General features: G+C 35.1%; 1 protein-coding gene across 2 annotated transcripts; it reads right to left on the bottom strand.

Annotated features, from left to right (window-relative positions):
* Window positions 1-345: 345 nt before the first annotated feature.
* Window positions 346-19,835, bottom strand: LOC125646982 (arylsulfatase B-like). Of its 2 annotated transcripts, none has more exons than XM_048873666.2 (9): window positions 19,572-19,835; window positions 19,275-19,394; window positions 18,495-18,654; window positions 13,248-13,360; window positions 12,180-12,296; window positions 9,971-10,093; window positions 5,626-5,758; window positions 5,200-5,353; window positions 346-4,064 (listed from the first exon to the last, which is right to left on the bottom strand). In XM_048873666.2, the coding sequence occupies exons 2-9, from the start codon at window positions 19,389-19,391 to the stop codon at window positions 3,341-3,343; spliced, it is 1,641 nt and encodes a 546-aa protein (XP_048729623.1). In that variant the 5' UTR covers window positions 19,392-19,394; window positions 19,572-19,835; the 3' UTR covers window positions 346-3,340. The 2 variants fall into 2 exon arrangements, with proteins under 2 accessions (XP_048729623.1, XP_048729624.1); XM_048873667.2 differs by having other exon boundaries at window positions 19,581-19,829.
* Between the last annotated feature and the right edge of the window lie 247 nt (window positions 19,836-20,082).

A 20,082-nucleotide genomic window follows, 5' to 3' on the forward strand; every position in this document is an offset into this window, starting at 1 on the left:
CCTTGCATTGATGCATGAAAAATGTTGCAAACAGCTCTGCTGATGGATTGCTGTAACCAGCACCAACGAACTCGAATCTCAACAGAAGCTAGTTACTTTGTCATTATAATACATATATATTATATGGTACACACACACACAATAAAATAGGCTTATTACGAACACACTTGTTATGAATTCACAGTTGTAAATTGATATTTATTCCTAAGTGAAACGAAAATAATGAAATTTTTCATTGGATACATCAACGTTTGGTTCTGTTTTTTACTAACCCAGCTCGGAGTGCAGTAGAAGGTTCACAATAACCGTGTTTTACTTTTTAAGGAATACAACATTCTCAATAAATCGAGATAAGACATTGCTTTAATGCTTTAAAATAACAAATTTAATATAAATATCCTACCTATAGTACATTGCACATTTATTAAATACATAGTAACTAACAACCATGGTCAACAGATATAAAGCACTTCATTTTGTTCATGAATGGCAGCAATTATGCATGAAATATATTGATGAGGACATGTATGAAAGACACCAGAAAAAACCCAAACAAAACAAACAGCTGAAGAATCGCATTGCTCTCCTGACTAGATCTTCAACCAGAAAAGCTCCGAACAAAACAAACAGCTGAAGAATCGCATTGCTCTCCTGACTAGATCTTCAACCAGAAAAGCTCCGAACAAAACAAACAGCTGAAGAATCGCATTGCTCTCCTGACTAGATCTTCAACCAGAAAAGCTCCGAACAAAACAAACAGCTGAAGAATCGCATTGCTCTCCTGACTAGATCTTCAACCAGAAAAACTCCGAACAAAACAAACAGGCGAAGGTTGACATCATTCTCCTGACCAGCAGCATTTCTCCCAACATTAAATCATCCGCCTGGGCCACATGGAGCATGGTATGAACAAATTTAAATCTACACTACAAAAGGAATCTTTGCATATTTTGACATATTGTGCCCCTGTGATTCTTGAGAATCCCCCCCAATATATCTTTGATGTATAAACATTGAGCCCCTACTGTGGCCCTGCCCCTAACCCAGATTTAATGATTTGAACAAACATGTCTTTACTAACATAAAGATTTGGACTAGTTGTACACTTGGTTCTCAAGATGAGTTAAAAAAAATATTCCGATGTCAACTTTTGAACCCTTTGTGTGTTCCTGTCAAGATTCTGGCGGTAAAAAATCTTGAATGTTCACAATATGTTTGCATATACATTTGACTTTTTAAACATTTTCAATTCTTGAGAAAATTATTTATTAAAGAAGCTTCCTTTATATTCCAATAAAATTGTAATCCCTCTAGTTGTCCCTTAAACAATATTTTATTCCACATTTAATTATGCTTATCATATTCAACATATATAAATACACATGTGTATACAATGTATGTATATTGAATACAAATTATCGTCAGGGTAAGCCTATTTGAGACCTCTCCCCAAGACAACAACTTGAATCTACATTACATATAAAGCATACTTGCATACTATTATGCATCCTATGGCTCATGAGAGAAATTTTTTAAATAACTTGTATACCTGGTATTATATGTAAGCCATAAAACCCTTGCATTGGTGTTAAGGATCATGTTTTCAACATATATGAACCTTAACTATTCAAGGAAGCTTCAATGCAAGTTAAGGTGGTTCTTGAGAAACTCCTTAAAATTCTACCCTATTTTTATTACTTCTTTTTAAGGCCATGCCAATTTGCAATCTAGTTCGTCGGATTCGCCGCTTCTATTTGTAATACATCCAAATTATAATACTATCAAAAAATAATATCCGCCCGCGTGTCCAAAAATATCTGCGTAAAATATTTTCGACTTTTTACAACAAGCGCACAAACGACCTTGATGCATGTGACTGACAAATGACAGAATCGCGGGCTCTCGAAAAAATTTCCTAGCAGTATAATACGGTGTTTTAAGTTATTCATGATATCTATCTTAACATTTACGATACTTCATAACACTGGATTGGAAGTTGTTCCTTATAATGCAATCGAACTGGAAGCCGAAGAAAATTTTGAAGCGCTATTCGATGCCACTCTTTAGAGAACATCGACAGCGTACGATTGATTGATTATATTTTGTTTAAAGTATCTCCTGAGAATATTTCTCTTGCATGAAGACGTTACCATTGGCGGTGAAGGGCTGCAAAAATTTAGGCCTAAGCTCAGCGCTTATGGCCATTGAGCAGGATGGGATCTTTATCGCGGCACACTTGCTGTGACATGGGTCTCAGTTTTTGCGGTCTCATCCGAAGGACCACCCCATTTAGTCGCCTCTTACGACAAGCAAGGGGTACTGAGGACTTTTCTAAATCGGATCGACAGTTAACGACAAATTCACAAAAGGTTTTTGGTGATTATTAATTATGTGTGTTTTATTAAAATTTCAAGAAAATACTAAAAGCGATACATTGGAGATTTCAAAATTGGACATGTCCTTAGCAATATGCTTAGATCTGAATCGAAAGAGTACATGTATTAGGTATGAAGTCTTTGAAATCTGAAATACTTCTTATTTATTGTAAACTATATCAACAAAGTTGAAAAATGTTAAGTTCACGTGGTAAACATGATATCTGATGATTTTAGATCTTTATTTTTAAGCGCTCGCTTTTTAAAATCACACTTAATTCAAATAAAATTATTTATATTTCTTGTATTCGCTCGCCTCATAATTTTTATCTCCAAAATAAAAAATAATATTTGCAAAATAATTTCGCCCTCTCGCCTCACTTTTTTTTGTTTGAAAATCCGAAGAACTATTTTACAAATTGGTGTGGCCTAAACTACATTTACTTCCCGTCTGAAAGGGGCATTGCCCTTCATTATACCTATTGATTGAGTTGGCCCTGTAATTCTTGAAAAGTAGAAAATGTGAAGAGTTTACATCCAGACAACAGACAAATGGATAGACTTCAATCAGAAAAGCTCACTTGAGCTAAAATAATATTGCATTTAAGATGGTCATTATAAACATGATGGACATGTGATACATAACATGAGTGTGTGGAGAATTTAAATGTAGCACAGATATAACAAAATTAACAATTACACATAATAAATGTAGCACAGATATAACAAAATTAACAATTACACATAATAAATGTAGCACAGATATAACAAAATTAACAATTACACATAACAAATGCATTGTTTATAACGTACTGTAGTGTACTCTGTATATATGTGTGAATACAAAAATAGTAATTTCATAAAACCCATACAAAAATATCCACGAATGTGTTAAATTAAAAACTTCTGTTTTCTACAGTACCAAAATCCCATTTTATAACCCCACTCCAGATATTCATATGCAGCTAGTCTAGCCAAGGTTTCCATATACCACCATGTAGACGTGGGTTTCCGGCAGGATCTGCAGGTTTATTTCCGGGGGGTACCATCATAGTGATCCGATACTCTTTAATCTTGTCCATCAGTTTGGAAACGATGTCCATATGATCTGCTGCTATGTTATTATACTCACATGGATCTGATAGTATATGATAAAGACAAGGCACTTTGTTTGCCTGACAGTTCGTGCTGGCATTGGCCGGCTTGGACCCACACTGAACAGTTACTGGTGTACCTCGGTCCAATGACCGATGTCCGACCTCCATTTCCTGCTCTAGTTTAGTACTGTTGTGGTGTTGAGAATTTTCCAGTGTTGCAGTATAAATGTTCTGGCTTTTAGAATTTTCAGGGAGTTGGTAAGGGGGATACCAACCATCCCACCCCATCACATGTCCGTATATGAGTTTATATTCCCCCACCCGTATGGCTCCACTTTTGCCCAGAGGATCAATGTTATGCAGCATTTCATCCCTGACTGGCTTGCCATTGGTCTGCAGTACTTGCCACTGGTCTACCCCGTACAGTTTCTTTAGGTCTCCTGCTCGGCCTCCAGCTGCTGTGTATAGGGTGGGTAACCAGTCCGTGACGTGAATCAGTTGGTTGGATGTGTAGCCTTTGGTCTTTAACAGTGGACTAGATACGAACCCAACCCCGCGTACTCCCCCCTCCCATAATGTGGCCTTGACACCTCTGTGAAAAGAAAATCAATTTCACTATATACAAGTGGTTTGTTTTACTTCCCGGAAGGTACAAATTTTTCGTAGGTTGTACATGTAACACAAAATACACGAGGACATTATTTAAAGCTGTATGACCCGATGTTCGGGTATTATTTTTGTACATAATTACTTTAAAGCAGATTCATTACTTTATAAAGTTATTAACTTTCCCTTAATTACATGCTTGAAAACATCTGCATGTAAAAGAAAACAGTGAGAATATTATTTAGAAAGTAAATATAGTGGCTACATATATAAATCATCCCATAATAGACGTCTATAAATAGACCCACGAGTGTCAGGGGAATCCCAACATGATATATTAACTCATACGCAACTGTCTAGTTTTAAGGCTGAAAGAGCGTAAAACAACGAATTACTAAAAGGTATTTGATATTTTTATTTCTATTAAACTTATGGTACGGTACTGTTATAACAAAATACACAGCTTTACACAGATAAGACCACCGATGATCTGAAAGTTTGAACTGGTCACGTGACTGTCACTTGAAATGGCAGAGTGATGCGGTTATTTGTAAACATCGATTTAAAATCAAATTATTTGGGTTAAAACAGGTGAAATAATTTGTGATAGGTCATACAGTCTCATAACTACATACGTGCGATTATTTAATAACGTTTTTACGAGAAGGAAGAAAATATTGTAATTCGGACCATACAGCTTTAATAATATTTGCAGATTCAGTATTAGAACATTAAAATAGGTAATTAAACCATTTCATTAATGTGTGACTAATATTAATGCAGTTTCGGAAATACTGCAAAATTTCACATAAAAAATTGCAACGACCCACAGAAAAAGGTAAAGATGGTATACATGTATATTCTCAAATGAAATGCAAAATAATGTGGATAAATCTTTGGGGGAAAACTTGCAGGAAAATTGTCTTTGGCCATATTTCACATTATTCTTCTAATAAAGCATCTGGTGAAGTTGGGGGCACTGCCCACATGCAATTTTATTTGTAAATGCATTCACCTAAAGCACATTTCTTAGTTTGATTTATTTCAGCATATTTAACAATCCAATGTCCTTGAAAATTTGAACAATACATACAATACATACTCATTGTTTCAAAATTTACCTTAAAGGAAAGTTGCTGGCAGCATTGCCATCAAACCCGTTGGCCGGCCCCCCGTTGTCTGTTGTAAAGACAATGATGGAGTTGCTATACATCTTTCTGTCTTTTAATGTTTGCACAATGGATCCAACAGCGTCATCCAAGGCAGACACCATGGCTGAAACAGTTGATGAACATCAAAAGGTGACAATTCATTTTATGGAGTATCAATATTGTGTCTATCTGTAATAAAGTAGAGATTTTGGGAGTAAAATCTTAGTGGAAAAAAAAGTCTTTTGCCAAGACAAATTTTCATGGACAAAATATCAATTTCCTATTGGTTGTAAAAAATTTGTGAGCACTTGAACTAACATTAAATGAGTCGAAGGCATATTTCTTGAAAATAAGGCGAACGTACTAGTATATAAGCTTGCTTTGTTCAATACTAACCGGCATATGTTTGTCTTTCCTTGTTTTGTATGTGAGTAAATTTCTTGATGTATTTTGTTGGGGCTTGCAGATTTTTACCACTAGGAAGATTGCCACTGTGGACTGCTTGGAAAGGCAGGTAAAGAAACAAAGGCTGTAAACAAAATTTAAAAAATATGTACATCAATTCAGTACATTTACAATTCCCACATTTTTGTCAGTGCAGGCGACGTAACGAGCTCAATGATTTGCTCTTCATCAGCTGAAAAATGATGGGGACTACCCATAATGCTTCCGGAAAAATGTCACCATCACTGCGGTATACTTCATTGACAATCCCATAGATAAAACAAACAAGAGGCTTATGGGCCAAATCGCTCACCTTGGTCACCTTCGCCCATATCTGAAGACTTTCCATATATATTTGCATGTAAAACCTTAGTCCCTATTAAGGCCCCAACCTACCCCTGGAGGCCATGATTTTTACAAACTTGAATCTGCACTATGTCAGAAAGCTTTCATGTAAATGTCAACTTCTTTGGCCCAATGGTTCTTGAGAAGAAGATTTTTAAAGATTTTCCCTATATATTTGTATGTAAAACTTTCATCCCCTATTGTGACTCCAACCAAACCCTGGGGGCCATACTTTGAACAAACTTGAATCTGCACTATGTCAGGAAGCATTCATGTAAATCTCTGCTCTTCTGGCTCATTGGTTCTTAAGAAGAAGATTTTTAAAGATTTTCCCTATATTTGTATGTAAAACTTTAATCCCCCCTTGTGGCCCCATCCTTACTTCAGGAGTCATATGATGATTTGAACAAACTTAAATCTGCACTATGCCAGAAAGCTTTCATGTAAATATCAGCTTTTCTGGCTCAGTGGTTCTTGAATAGATTTTTAAAAAATTTTCCTTTTATATTTGTATGCACAACTTTGATCCCCTCTTGTGGCCACATCCTACCCCCTGGGGCCATGATTTGAACAAACTTAAATCTGCACTATGTCAGAAAGCTTTCAGGTAAATATCAGCTTTTCTGGCTCAGTGGTTCTGAAGAAGAAGATTGTTAAAGATTTTCCCTATATTTGTATGTAAAACTTTGATCCTCTATTGTGGCCCCATCATACCCCAGGGGCCATGATTTTAACAAACTTGAATCTGCACTATGTCAGGAAGCTTTCATGTAAATCTCAGTTTATCAGGCTTAGTGGTTCTTGAGAAGATTTTCTCTCTATATTTGTATGTAAAACTTTTATCCCTTATTGTGGCCCTATCCAACCCCCAGGGTCCATAATTTTAACAAATTTGAATCTGCACTACGTCAGGAATTAAGCTTTCATGTAAATTTCAGCTCTTCTGGCTTATGGAGCGCCAAATTAACATAAACTCAAATAATTGAAGATATCTTCAATTATTTGAAGATATCATCAATTCAATTATTGCTCTCTTTAATTGAATTAATGCGCGCATTAAATCAATTATTGCTCTCATCAAATGAATTAATGCGCGCTTCAATTCAATTATTGCTCTCTTCAATTGAATTAATGCGCGCATCAATTGAATTAATGAGAGCAATAATTGATTTAATGCGTGCATTAATTCAATTATTGCTCTCTTCAATTCAATTGATGAGAGCATCAATTGAATTAATGAGAGCAATAATAGATTTGATGCGCGCATTAATTCAATTATTGCTCTCTTCAATTCAATTGATGAGAGCATCAATTTCGTAGAAATATTGCTCGCAATAATTGATTTAGAGCTCGGTATAAATAATTTGATGATCTCTTTAATTCAATTGAAGATATCTTTAAATCATTTACAATGCTTTTGTATAAGGAATTAATGCACGCATCAATTCTTTTAAAGAGAGCAACAATTCAATTAAAGAGATCATTAATTCAATTGTGGATATGTTGAATTGAAGATATCTTTAATTATTTAGTTGCCCTCTCTAAAAGAATCATTGCTCTCTTCAAATGAATTAAAGATATCATTAATTCAATTGAAGAGAACAATAATTGAATTAATGCGCGCATTAAATCCATTGTTGCTCTCATCAAATGAATTAATGCGTGCATCAATTCAATTATTGCTCTCATCAATTGATTTAATGCGCGCATTATATCAATTATTGCTCTCTTCAATTGAATTGTAGCGCGCATCAATTCAATTGCTGATATCATTAATTCATTTGAAGAGATCATTAATTCAATTAAAGCGCGCATCAATTCAGCAGAAGAATTAATGCTATCATCAATTCATTTAATGCGCACAATAATTCAGAATTGAAGATATCATTAATTATTTGAAGAGATCTTTAATTAAATTGTTGCGCGCATCAAATGAATTGATGATATCTTCAAATAATTGAAGATATCTTCAATTATTTGAGTTTATGTTAATTTGGCGCTCCATACTGGCTCAGTGGTTCTTGAGAAGATTTATAAATGACTCCACCCTATTTTTGCATTTTTGTGATTATCTCCCCTTTGAAGGGGGCAAGGCCCTTCATTTGAACAAACTTAAAGCCCTTCACCCAAGGATGCTTTTGGCCAAGTTTGATTATAATTGGCCTGGTGGTTCTGAAGAAGTTGAAAATGTAAAAAAGTTTACAAACCACGGACAACAGGCGATCAGAAAAGCTCACTTGAGCTAAAAAAAACTAGCATGTAAGTCCATAGGTTTGTTTTCTGTGCATAACACACCTATCTAAATAAACGCTTTGTAGTAAACTGTCATCACAGGAGTTAACAATTTGACAGTATTATTCATCATTAAACATGTCATGAAATTCAAATGGAAAGAAATACTGAAAATAAATTGGGATGTTTTGTTAATATCATCACAATTTTTTTTATTCAAACGATAATCCAAGCCCATGCAAAAACCTCAGACTTAAATCAAAATTTCAATCACCTGTAAAATGCTTGTTGCTTTTGAACTGAAACTCTTAATTTGAACACGCTAGAAAACTGAATAACAATTTTTGATTAGAATAGTCAACTTCTCAATAATTTCGTTGCAACATATTACATGAGATGTTTCATGATCCTAAGGCCTGGACTAGACACACCACAATGGGGAGTTTAAAACTTTAAACAAGATAGAGGAAACAACATGTGTTTGTGGAACACTATGCCCCTGGTGGCAACAAGTAACAAATGAAAAGTCTTGTCGTATACAAGGAATCTTTATACGAAATATGACAGCCCTACCTTAAATAGTTCAAGAGATATAGCCTAGGTAAAATTGTCTTAAAAGTAGGTCCAACTCAAGGTTAAAGTCATTGGAACCAAAATGAAGGTCTTGTCAAAAGGAATGTACATATGGAATATGAGATCACCACTAATACTGGGAATCTTTAAAAAAGTTCTTCATAAGAACCACAAGGTACAATTTGTAAAGTTAACATGCAAGCATCCTATAACCTTTGAGGCCAAGACATTAAGGCATTTCCACAACAGGGATAAGATATTTCGAATACAAATATATTAGAAAAATCCTCTCTTACAAGAATCTAGAATATGCAAGCCTCCAAAAATCATTAGTAAAGATTCAATACAAGACACCCCCATCCCATACCCTACAATCTAATCAGAATGAGATCCTTTAGCGTCTATAATTACCAATCCTTAAGTACTTACCTCAGATGTATCAAGTTTCTGTGTAATGGTATTGACTTACCTCAGATGTATCAGGTCTCTGTATAATGGTATTGACTTACCTCAGATGTATCAGGTCTCTGTATAATGGTATTGACTTGCCTCAGATGTATCAAGTTTCTGTGTAATGGTATTGACTTACCTCAGATGTATCAAGTTTCTGTATAATGGTATTGACTTACCGCAGATGTATCAGGTCTCTGTATAATGGTATTGACTTTAATACCTCAGATGTATCAAGTTTCTGTATAATGGTATTGACTTACCTCAGATGTATCAGGTCTCTGTATAATGGTATTGACTTACCTCAGATGTATCATGTTTCTGTATAATGGTATTGACTTACCTCAGATGTATCAAGTTTCTGTGTAATGGTATTGACTTACCTCAGATGTATCAGGTCTCTGTATAATGGTATTGACTTACCTCAGATGTATCAAGTTTCTGTATAATGGTATTGACTTACCGCAGATGTATCAGGTCTCTGTATAATGGTATTGACTTACCTCAGATGTATCGTGTTTCTGTATAATGGTATTGACTTACCGCAGATGTATCAGGTCTCTGTATAATGGTATTGACTTACCTCAGATGTATCGTGTTTCTGTATAATGGTATTGACTTACCTCAGATGTATCAGGTCTCTGTATAATGGTATACTTCAGATGTATCATGTTTCTGTATAATGGTATTGACTTACTTCAGATGTATCATGTTTCTGTATAATGGTATTGGCTTCTTGTCTGAAGAGGTCTGTGGAGTACTGACCAATTCCTGAGAAATCCACAGTCGAGTTTCTCCAAAAGTCAAACCCAAAATATTCCTACAATAAATTACTACATGTAGAATATATCAACAATTTTATTTTAAGCTGATGGCAATATTCTGGTAAGAGACAAATAAACAAAAAAGTTTACTTAACAAAATCTTCTAATATCAATTAAATTTTGAGCACTTTTTATTCGACTCTATCATATCAAACATATCTACCCTTCCATGCTGGCCTTTTTATTTGTCTAAGACTTAAAAACTTCGAATGATCAACATACAGTGGATCCAAAGGGGTGGATGGTACATGTACATTATGATAAAACAACTGGAATACATTTCTTAAACTTTACCATATCTATGTCAAAATATGTTAACAATATTTTTTTATCATTGTCCTGTTGAAGTTTTTTCTGTGTAAAATCTGAATAAAAAGATGAACTACGTGATGATATATATATATATATATATATATATATATATATATATATATATATATATATATATACACACACTTATATATATATATACATGTATACACTGTAGATTTCTTGTTTTAAGCTAGTACTTAATATCACAAAATGACTTGTAAACATTGAATCATCAGAACATGAATTCACAAGGGAAAATAAAAGTGAATCAATTTATTTCACAAGTTATGTTTCTCACCAAATTCTGCGATAATAAAGTCCTCGTGTATAATTAGGAATCTGCAGGACTCACTACCATGGAGGGGAGGGGGGAGGAGAGAACTATTTTGCCATCAAAGATTACTTCATTGGTCTCCGATAGGGATCTATCGGAGTACAAGAGGCCCACAGGCCTTATTGGTCACCTGAGTACTAGTTAAAAGTATCACTAGTTTGAAGGGCTATGAAATCTAGATTCTGAAACACTTTCCTGTTCTGAATATCTAAGTTAAATTCTATGTTCAGCAACAGTGTAAAACATGATGTGTTCTTAAAACTTCACTGCCCTCAAAAGTGCATACACTGATGAAAGGCTTTACATAATATAATAGGTGTATTAACATTAAAACATCAAAAGATATGACTAATTTGGACATATCCTAGAGTCAATCCCTGGGGTTACGAAATCCACCATTTTTTTGGGGTACATTCTTTTCTGCTATTTTTAAATATGCATTTAGATTCTATACTGTATCGGCAAACTTAAAGAAGTTCTTCAAATCATTATGACAATAATTATAATAATAATTTTGGCACCACCCTGAAACTAAACCCTTACTCCCTAGGATCATGAAATTTACAACTTTGGTAAAGGACTACCCACTCCTTCTAAATATCCATTTAGTTTTAATCTAATATCAATAGCACTAAAGAAGATGTTACTAATAAAAGTGTTTTACACATAAACACTATATACTAAGTTTGGCCCCACCCTGGGGTCAGAACCTCTACCCTGGGGATCACGAAAGTTACAATTTTGGTAGAGACCTTCCTGCTCTCAGCTCTATGAATTTAGATTTTCTTACACATATGTGGTTGGAGAGAAGAAGATTTTTAAAAATTGAACAAATTTTGGAAGTTTTTGCTATGCCCATAAGGCCCCAGGGGTGCAGGAGTCCTGAAATTTACAATTCATGTCCCATTGTCCCAAAGATGCTTCATACCAAATTTGAAAAGAATTGGAATAGTAGTTATCAAGAAATTAAATTGTTCACTTGTTTACTCATTTATTAACTGTCCATTTTGGCCCCACCCTGATACCAAAACCCCTACCGCTTGGATCATGAAATTTACAATTTTGGTAAAGGACTACCTGTCCTTTCTAAATATCTATTTAGTTTCATTGTAGAGAAGAAGACTTTTGAAAATTGGTCAATTTTGGGAAGTTTTTACCCTGCCCCTAAGGCCCCAGGGGTGCAGGAGTCCTGAAATTTACAATTTATGTCCCCCTTGTCCCAAAGATGCTACATACTAAATTTGAAAAGAATTGGAATAGTAGTTATCAAGAAGAAGTTATGAAAATGTTCAATTGTTAACGCACGACGACGAATGACAATCAATTGCAATATGTCTCCTGAGTTTACTCAGATGACCAAAGAGTTTACTACCATGGAGAGGAAGGGGGGGGGGGGGGGAGAGAGAGAGAGAAATGCTTTTGCCATCAAAGATTACCTCATTGGCCTCTGATGTATGGTCATAGTAGTCCCCACAACCTAAATAATACCCATAGTGGGATTCAAAGCCTCTGTATAAAGGAGTAAACTCTCTCTTGTGAAATCCAAGATGCCACTGAAAAAACAAGAAGAGACAGATGAAACCATGGCTCCCTCCAGTAAACATGAGTAATGCCATTCCTTATAACAGACATGGAAGCTTGTGAGTGATATATATAGAGATAAGCTTGCAAAAAATACTGGAATGGACGTTACTGCCCTTGTTTATGAGAGCATCAAGGTGTTTCACTTTTATTTATTAAACAGTAAGGGAAAATCTAAATCTGAATTCTTAAACACTGAACAGGCGATTTTTCTCACACTTTATACAATCATTAAATATTTCTATATCAAACAACTTTTTAAAAATACTGTACATATATTCACATTTGTTGAAACCATGACCCATGGGGCCATCATTAAGATTTGAATTGTCCTCTATTAATGTATTGGAAATATCTTTTAAAATCTTCTTGAGAATCACAAACAAACAATTTATTAATTGATATGAAAGCAACCTTACGTAATGTAGATTAAAGTTTGTTTACACCATGACCAAGGGTCAAGGCCATGTCACAAATGCGGATTAACAGTATGCATAGGAGATAAATGACATTATTGACATCTTTTCAAGATCAAAAAGAGTATATACTGTCAAATTTTAAATACGCAAACATATTCTTAAACGTCGGATTTAGTTTCTTTTTTAAAATATGACACATACACCCAGGCCAGGATTTCAAAAAGCCATAAAATCAGTTTTTTTGAATTGGAACATTTTCTCAAGAACCACGAGGGTGAAACTTTTCAAATTAATATGCAAGCATCCTCATGTAATGTATATTCAGTTTTGTTCAAAGGGACCAGGGCAAGGCTACAAGGTTTCATGTTTTAAATTATTAGTGTCCCAAATTACGGTCTGGCTGAGGTGAGTGTTAAGGCCTTAGGGTCTTTTTCTTTATTTACTAGCATCCACACACTACTGCATTGAAAACAATAAATGACAAGTTACATAACTCTGTCAGACCTTGCCAACCATGTGTCGTCTGTAGCCCAATCTCTTGAAGTGCTGGGGCATTATGGTTTCATTCAATGGTAGTCCATAAGGCTGGGAAGCAACTATTACTCCTGACTGTAGACCTGATAGAATATACATGAAATACATGTATATAGAGAATAATACATAATCTGTATCATACCCCATATCAACCCGAGACTCCAATATCAGCCCGAGGGCTACAGAGTGTTCCAAAAACGTATAATAAGGGGTGAAATAAATTAAACGGTGCTGATACCGAATGTGTGATAAAGGGCGATTGCCTGAGTTCATATCAGGGATGTAGAAATCCTGTATTATATAACAAATATATAATAAAATAAATTCTGTCATATATCCGGTTTACCAGTGCTTAGTGCTTGCATTGTCCGATACCCATGGTAGATCTCATCTTCTACGCATCACTCATTTTCTACGATGAGTAGAAGACGAGATCAGCTGAAGGTATCCGACGATGATTTACTTTTTTTTTTAATTTGTAACAAAACAATTTTAGAGGAAAAGACTATGTAAACATAAGGCCCATGGACCATATCTTTTCCCTGAACAGTTTGCATTTTCCAATGCAAAATTTAAAACAACAATTATGGCCATGCCTTTCGGAGTTTCCCCAGAAGTCATGGTTTGTTGACAAAACTTGCTTACTAATTAACTTGAACAATTTTACCACTGCGGATTCTTAGGAAAGGATTTTTTAAACCAAAATTCTTACATATGTAAAACTTCAATTATGGCCCTGCTTTGGCCATATGGTTTTTGGAAATCTGAAACTACATTAAATATGGATGCTTGCATTCAAGGAATAAATTACTAGATTGTCTGAATTAAAGAGATAATACAAGCAATGGAAATGTAGGCCAGAGTTAATAAATCTGCACTGTAGACAAAGCAAAAATTGGTAAAGAAGAAATTTACTCCATCTTTTCATATTCCCTATTATATAAATGTTGCTATTTAAATAGCTTATTGTTTTAATATTCCCATAAATCTTATATTCATATTTTGTCATGTAGATTTTATATTAAGGGAACTCCATACTCACAGTTTTATCTGATACAAGTTTTAAATTAAAGTGCATTTATTTCCATTTATTAGAGCTAAAACTACTATCGCACTTTTTAAGATGCGAGACATACATAAACAGAATCATATATTGCTGTCAGAAAATTGCAATTTTTCTTACACAGCGTTATCAAAATTTCATAAAAACTGGCTATGACGATATAATAGCATTCATAATAATTCCATGAAACTGTTCTTTAACAAAAACATACAAAATGTCTGTAAAAAATAAAGGAAATCTATCGCATAATAAACTTGATAAAGATATCAATAAAAACAGGGTTATTGCCCTTGGATTTAATATTTTGAAACATATCATTGATTATTCATTGATAATTTAGGCTTTTGAAATAGTTTATTTTTAACACTAACTATCGGAATAGACTCCAAAAAAATTTATGTTCCTATCATGCATAAATCTAAAAAAAATCATTGATTTTGCAAAATCTGATGACATCATAGGAGGGTTGAATTACTTTAAGCAAAAACATTGTTACTTTTATCCAAGAAAAAACAGGAAGAGCCCCATGGGCCACATCGCTCACCTGAGTCACCTTCGCCCACATTTAAAGATTTTCCCTATATAATCGCAGGTATAACTTTGATCCCTATTGTGGCCCCAACCTACCCTTGGGGGCTATGATTTTTACAAACTTGAATCTGCACTATGTCAGGAAGCTTTCATGTAAATGTACACTTTTCTGGCCCAGTGGTTCTTAAGAAGAAGATTTGTAAATGATCCCACCCTATTTTTGTGATTATCTCCCCTTTGAAGTGGACATAGCTCTTCGTTTGAAGAAATTTGAACCCCTTCACCCAAGGATGCTTTATGTGAAGTTTGGTTGAAATTGGCCCAGTGGTTCTGGAGAAGAAGTTGAAAATATGAAAAGTTTACAGACAGATGATGTCGAAAATGTGAAAAGTTTACAGACAGATGACGGACAACAGATGATCAGAAACGCTCACTTGAGCTTTCAGGTCAGGTGAGCTAAAAATGAACTGCAACAGCACAGGTTTCTATTCCTGTAAAATATTAACTTCGAATATTCTGATGTATCATAGAATATCATTTTTGCATTGGATTGTAGTTTTGTGTAAAAAATCTGTTTAAGTCAGAAATGCAATAACAAACTGTATCAATAACTCACTTCAGTCATTTAATTATACCAATGAGAGCTTTTACACATTCTTTAGAACAACTAGGTCTATGGCAAAATAACTGGCACAAAACATCCATGGTTAAAGGGAATTCAAATTTCAAGCATAATGACCTCATTCCAAAGGGACCTAGGGCCAGCGCAGTGTCACAGTAGTAAAAGGGCTTAAATACACATATCAACAATTCGCCGTGACTTACGTCCCTTTGCGGGGTCAGCCAAAGGTCAATCGGTGAAAAACCAAGCTTTCCTTCTTTACCTTACCAAATGTAAGAATTTTAGCTAATTATCAAGTTTTCATACAAGTTAATGAGTTGCCCCAATCTGGGGCATTATTGTAGTTGACTGCAATTGATGGAAAAATAACAGATGTCAAAGCTACAGATAGGAAAATTACAAAGGCCAACGTAGGGAAATATGATTTTTAACCGGGAGATGGCGGACAAGGGATGTAACTTGCGCAAAGTGTTGATACGTGTATTGGTATAGGAATATATTGGAAAGTTTAATGTTCTACTGTGTCCTTAACATATACTGAAAACTTCTCGTAGAATTCCGTGGAGATTGTGCTACATGATGATAACACTAGGTGCTTAACAAACTTTAGCCATCCCAGTATTCTGATCACTCTACCTTTTCCCAGGATTTTCCTTTAAAAATATCTCTCTTTTTTTAACTTTTCATCTTATGCAGGAATAAACATTATTCTATTCAACAGATAACTTTTTTTTAGTACCAGTCACCCATTATAATCCTTCCCACAGATGCAGTGTTATTGATCTAAATAAAAAATATTCTACAAAACAAGAGATGTTTGTAAAACACATATGCCCCCCATGGTGCAAAATTGAAAAGGGTTATACACACACACATCATTTAATTGAGAGTAGTATCATCAATTCAAAATATTGAGCAGACAATATCTTCCTATGTCAAGAGTGGATTGACCATGTGACCTAAAAATCAATAGGGGTCATCAACTCCTGAAGATGTACCAGTGTACCAAGTTTGATGTCTGTCAAGCAAAGGGTTCTCAAGATATTGAACGGACAGTATATTCCTATGTCCAATTTGACCCTTGACTTTTGACCATGTGACCTTAAAATAATTAGTAGTCATCTTCTCCTGAAGATGTACCAGTGTACCAAGTTTGATGTCTGTCAAGCAAAGGGTTCTCAAGATATTGAGCAGACAGTATATTCCTATGTACAGTTTAACCCTTGACCTTTGACCACACGACCTCAAAATCAATAAGTGTCATCTTCTCCTGAAGATGTACCAGTGTACCAAGTTTAATGTCTGTCAAGCAAAGGGTTCTCAAGATATGGAGCAGACAGTATATTCCAATGTCCAGTTTGACCCTTGACCTTTGACCATGTGATCTGAAAATCAATAGGGGTCGTCTTCTCGTGAAGACGTACCAGTGTACCACGTTTGATGTCTGTCAAGCAAAGGGTTCTCAAGATATTGAACGGACAGTATATTCCTATGTCCAGTTTGACCCTTGACCTTTAAACATGTGACCTCAAAATAAATAGGGGTAATTTTCTCCTGAAGATGTACCAGTGTACCAAGTTTGATTTCTGTCAAGCGAAGGGTTATCAAAATATTGAACGGACAGTATATTCCTGTTTAGTGTGACCCTTAACCTTTGACCATGTGACCTCAAAATCAATAGTGGTCGTCTTCTCCTGAAGTCGTATCAGTGTACCAAGTTTGATGTCTGTCAAGAAAAGGGTTCTCAAGATACTGAGCAGACAGTATATTCCCATGTCAAGTTTAACCCTTGACCTTTGACCATGTGACCTCAAAATCAATAGGGGTCATCTTCTCTTGAAGATGTACCAGTGTATCAAGTTTGATGTCTGTCAAGCAAAGGGTTCTCGAGATATTTGACGGACAGTATATTCCTATGTCAAGTTTGACCCTTGACCTTTGACCATGTGACCTCAAAATCAATGGGGGTCATCTTCTTCTGAAGATGTTCTGGCGTACCAAGTTTGATGTCTGTCAAGCAAAGGGTTCTCTAGACATTGAATGGTCAGTATATTCCTATGCCCAATTTGACCCTTGACCTTTGACCATATGACCTCAAAATCAATTGGGGTCATCTACTCCTTAGGATGTACCAGTGTGCCAAGTTTGATGTCTTTCAAGCAAAGGGTTCTCAAGATATTGAGCGGACATTATATTCCTATGTCCAGAGTAGATTGACCCTTGACCTTTTGACCTGAAAAACAATAAGGATCCTCTTCTACTCATAACTAACCCACATATGAAATATCATTATCATCAAGTGAATGGTTCTCAAGATATTGAGCGGACAACACATGGTCTACAGACCGACCGACAGGTGCAAAACAATATGCCCCCTCTTTTTCAAAGGGGGGCATAAAAATATAGCTTTATCACGCCTCAGACAAAATTGTTGAAATCTTGTTGGTCAGATCTTGGTCACATGACGCCGTGAAAAAAAACGTATCATGCGAGTAAAATCCGTAATGGGCGAGTAATTTTATTTATCGTCGGGTTCGACTAGCAGCCGTGTCAAAAGGAAAGACATTTGACTAAGTTGTATGATATAGACCCCCCACATATACAGTTAGAGGTCTTCGACGTGATAAATTCGTTACACAGTCAGTTAGTGACCTGATACGGAAAAATACATGGTGTGAAAAGAAAACCCATATCGCCTCGCCCGATACGGGTTTTCTTTTCACACCATGTATTTTTCCGTATCAGGTCACTAACTAACTGTGTAACTAATAATGCACGTACCACTGCGTCAGTATTTGGGATTGATCAAACTTATTAAGTACTATTGTAAAATGTGTGCATATCAAAATATTACGAGAGAAAAAACCCATTCAATTACAATTTTGTCTTCCTATGTCCAGAGTGGATTGACCTTTGACCTGAAAATCAATAGGGGTCCTAATCTGTGAGAAAGTATATCACAAAATTTTCAGTTGATCTCAGGAATAAAATCAACACAAACCTGTTTGAATGGGGTGTCTGCCCGTCATCAAGGCCCCACGAGTCGGGGTACAAATGGGGGACACATAGTAATTATTTAATATGATTCCTCCGTAAGCCAGATTGTCTATGTTAGGAGTAGGGATCTGGTTTGATCCATGGAAACTGACATCATTGTAACCCTGTAGTAATACGACAAATAAAACATATAATCATCCAACACTTTAATCCACGTCATGAAACTCTACACACTAGCCAGGTTATACATGATGTCTTCTAAGAAAAATTACATATGACAAATGAGTTTTAATTGTTGAGAATTTTTGTGTGCTTTGTGACTTCATATGAAAAAAAAATTACTGCATAAAATTTTACAACAGTAAAGACAGAATACATGTAACCATTCATATTTGGTGTATATGTTCCCATTCAGAAAAAAATTTGCCCCGTTTGTACTGTGGAAACGAGGGGGGTATTTATATATATTCATTCCCTCAATGAGGGGGATAGGAAAGACTGAATATAAATAACCCCCTCATTTCAACAGAAATTAAATACGCCATAATCCTTTCTCTCTCTCTCTCTCTTGCATTTAGTTACATTGAATTTGTATAATATACTAATAATGCATATTGGAATTGTCCTACTAAAAAAACAAATATTCCACTTCAAATTGTGCCTGGTGAATAAATTCAAAATCTTACAAAAATGCCTGTGAATTTGTATAAAATTTGAAAACATAATCATGCAATTTTTATTCATAAAAACAATACAGCAAGAAAGGTTTCTCATATTCTCTTACCAAGTCATCAGCCACAATGAGGATGATGTGTGGTCGACTTGTGGCTGCCGCAAATCTCCATACTAAAACATGGACCACGATCAGCAGTGATGGTCGACAGCAGTTTTTCACAACCATTTCCTACAACCAAGCAGCAGTGAATAAAATATTGTGCTGAGGAATTAAAAATATATATATATATCCTTTTGATCCTCTCTGAACAGCAACAGCTGTTATACGTCTGCCAGTTGTAGTGACATTGATTTAGATGAAAATACTTCAACATAAAAATAGAAATAAACGTATAACTAGGCCTACCGTCAATACCTAAGTTCTCTTTCGTCTCAAATCACAAAAGTTGTCGTCTGTTTTTTCTCTAGATTCGTATAGGACCTACTCTTGTGTCTAACTTAATTAATATTCATAACTAATCTAATTAATATCCAGTCGAGTTACTCAGTAATCTAAATGTTACCTGATGCCAAATTCAACATATTTTGACAGTATTGTGCATATATTTTCATTTTTGTGTTAAAGTTAAGAAGGAATAAGATATTTCGAGTTAGAACTAGTGTGCTGTTTCCCGATCCCGATGGCCGATATATTTATGACACACTATTTGCGAGTCAATGTTTTTGTAGACCTAATAAGCCCTAAATAATAGTAAATACACATTATCTAAGGAAAATTTTTCTCACTGATACTTATATGAAAATGAAATGATTTACATGAATGCGAATTTTATGTCCTTGAAATGAGCTGAAGTTTGTACAAAGGCGTAAAAACGCGAAATAATCAAAGTACTGAAAGTACTTATGGGAATGGATTT

Source organism: Ostrea edulis, chromosome 6 (assembly GCF_947568905.1).
Source record: "Ostrea edulis chromosome 6, xbOstEdul1.1, whole genome shotgun sequence".
In the NCBI taxonomy this organism is placed as follows: Eukaryota; Metazoa; Mollusca; class Bivalvia; order Ostreida; family Ostreidae; genus Ostrea; species Ostrea edulis.

Excerpts from the sequence above, each read along its gene's own strand:
- LOC125646982 (XM_048873666.2), bottom strand. The coding sequence starts at position 19,391 with ATGGTTGTGAAAAACTGCTGTCGACCATCACTGCTGATCGTGGTCCAT. Across the intron at positions 13,361-18,494 it reads CAGACACCCCATTCAAACAG|GTCTACAGTCAGGAGTAATA; the intron begins GTTTGTGTTGAT and ends ATATTCTATCAG. Across the intron at positions 4,065-5,199 it reads GCCAGCAACTTTCCTTTAAG|AGGTGTCAAGGCCACATTAT; the intron begins GTAAATTTTGAA and ends TTCTTTTCACAG.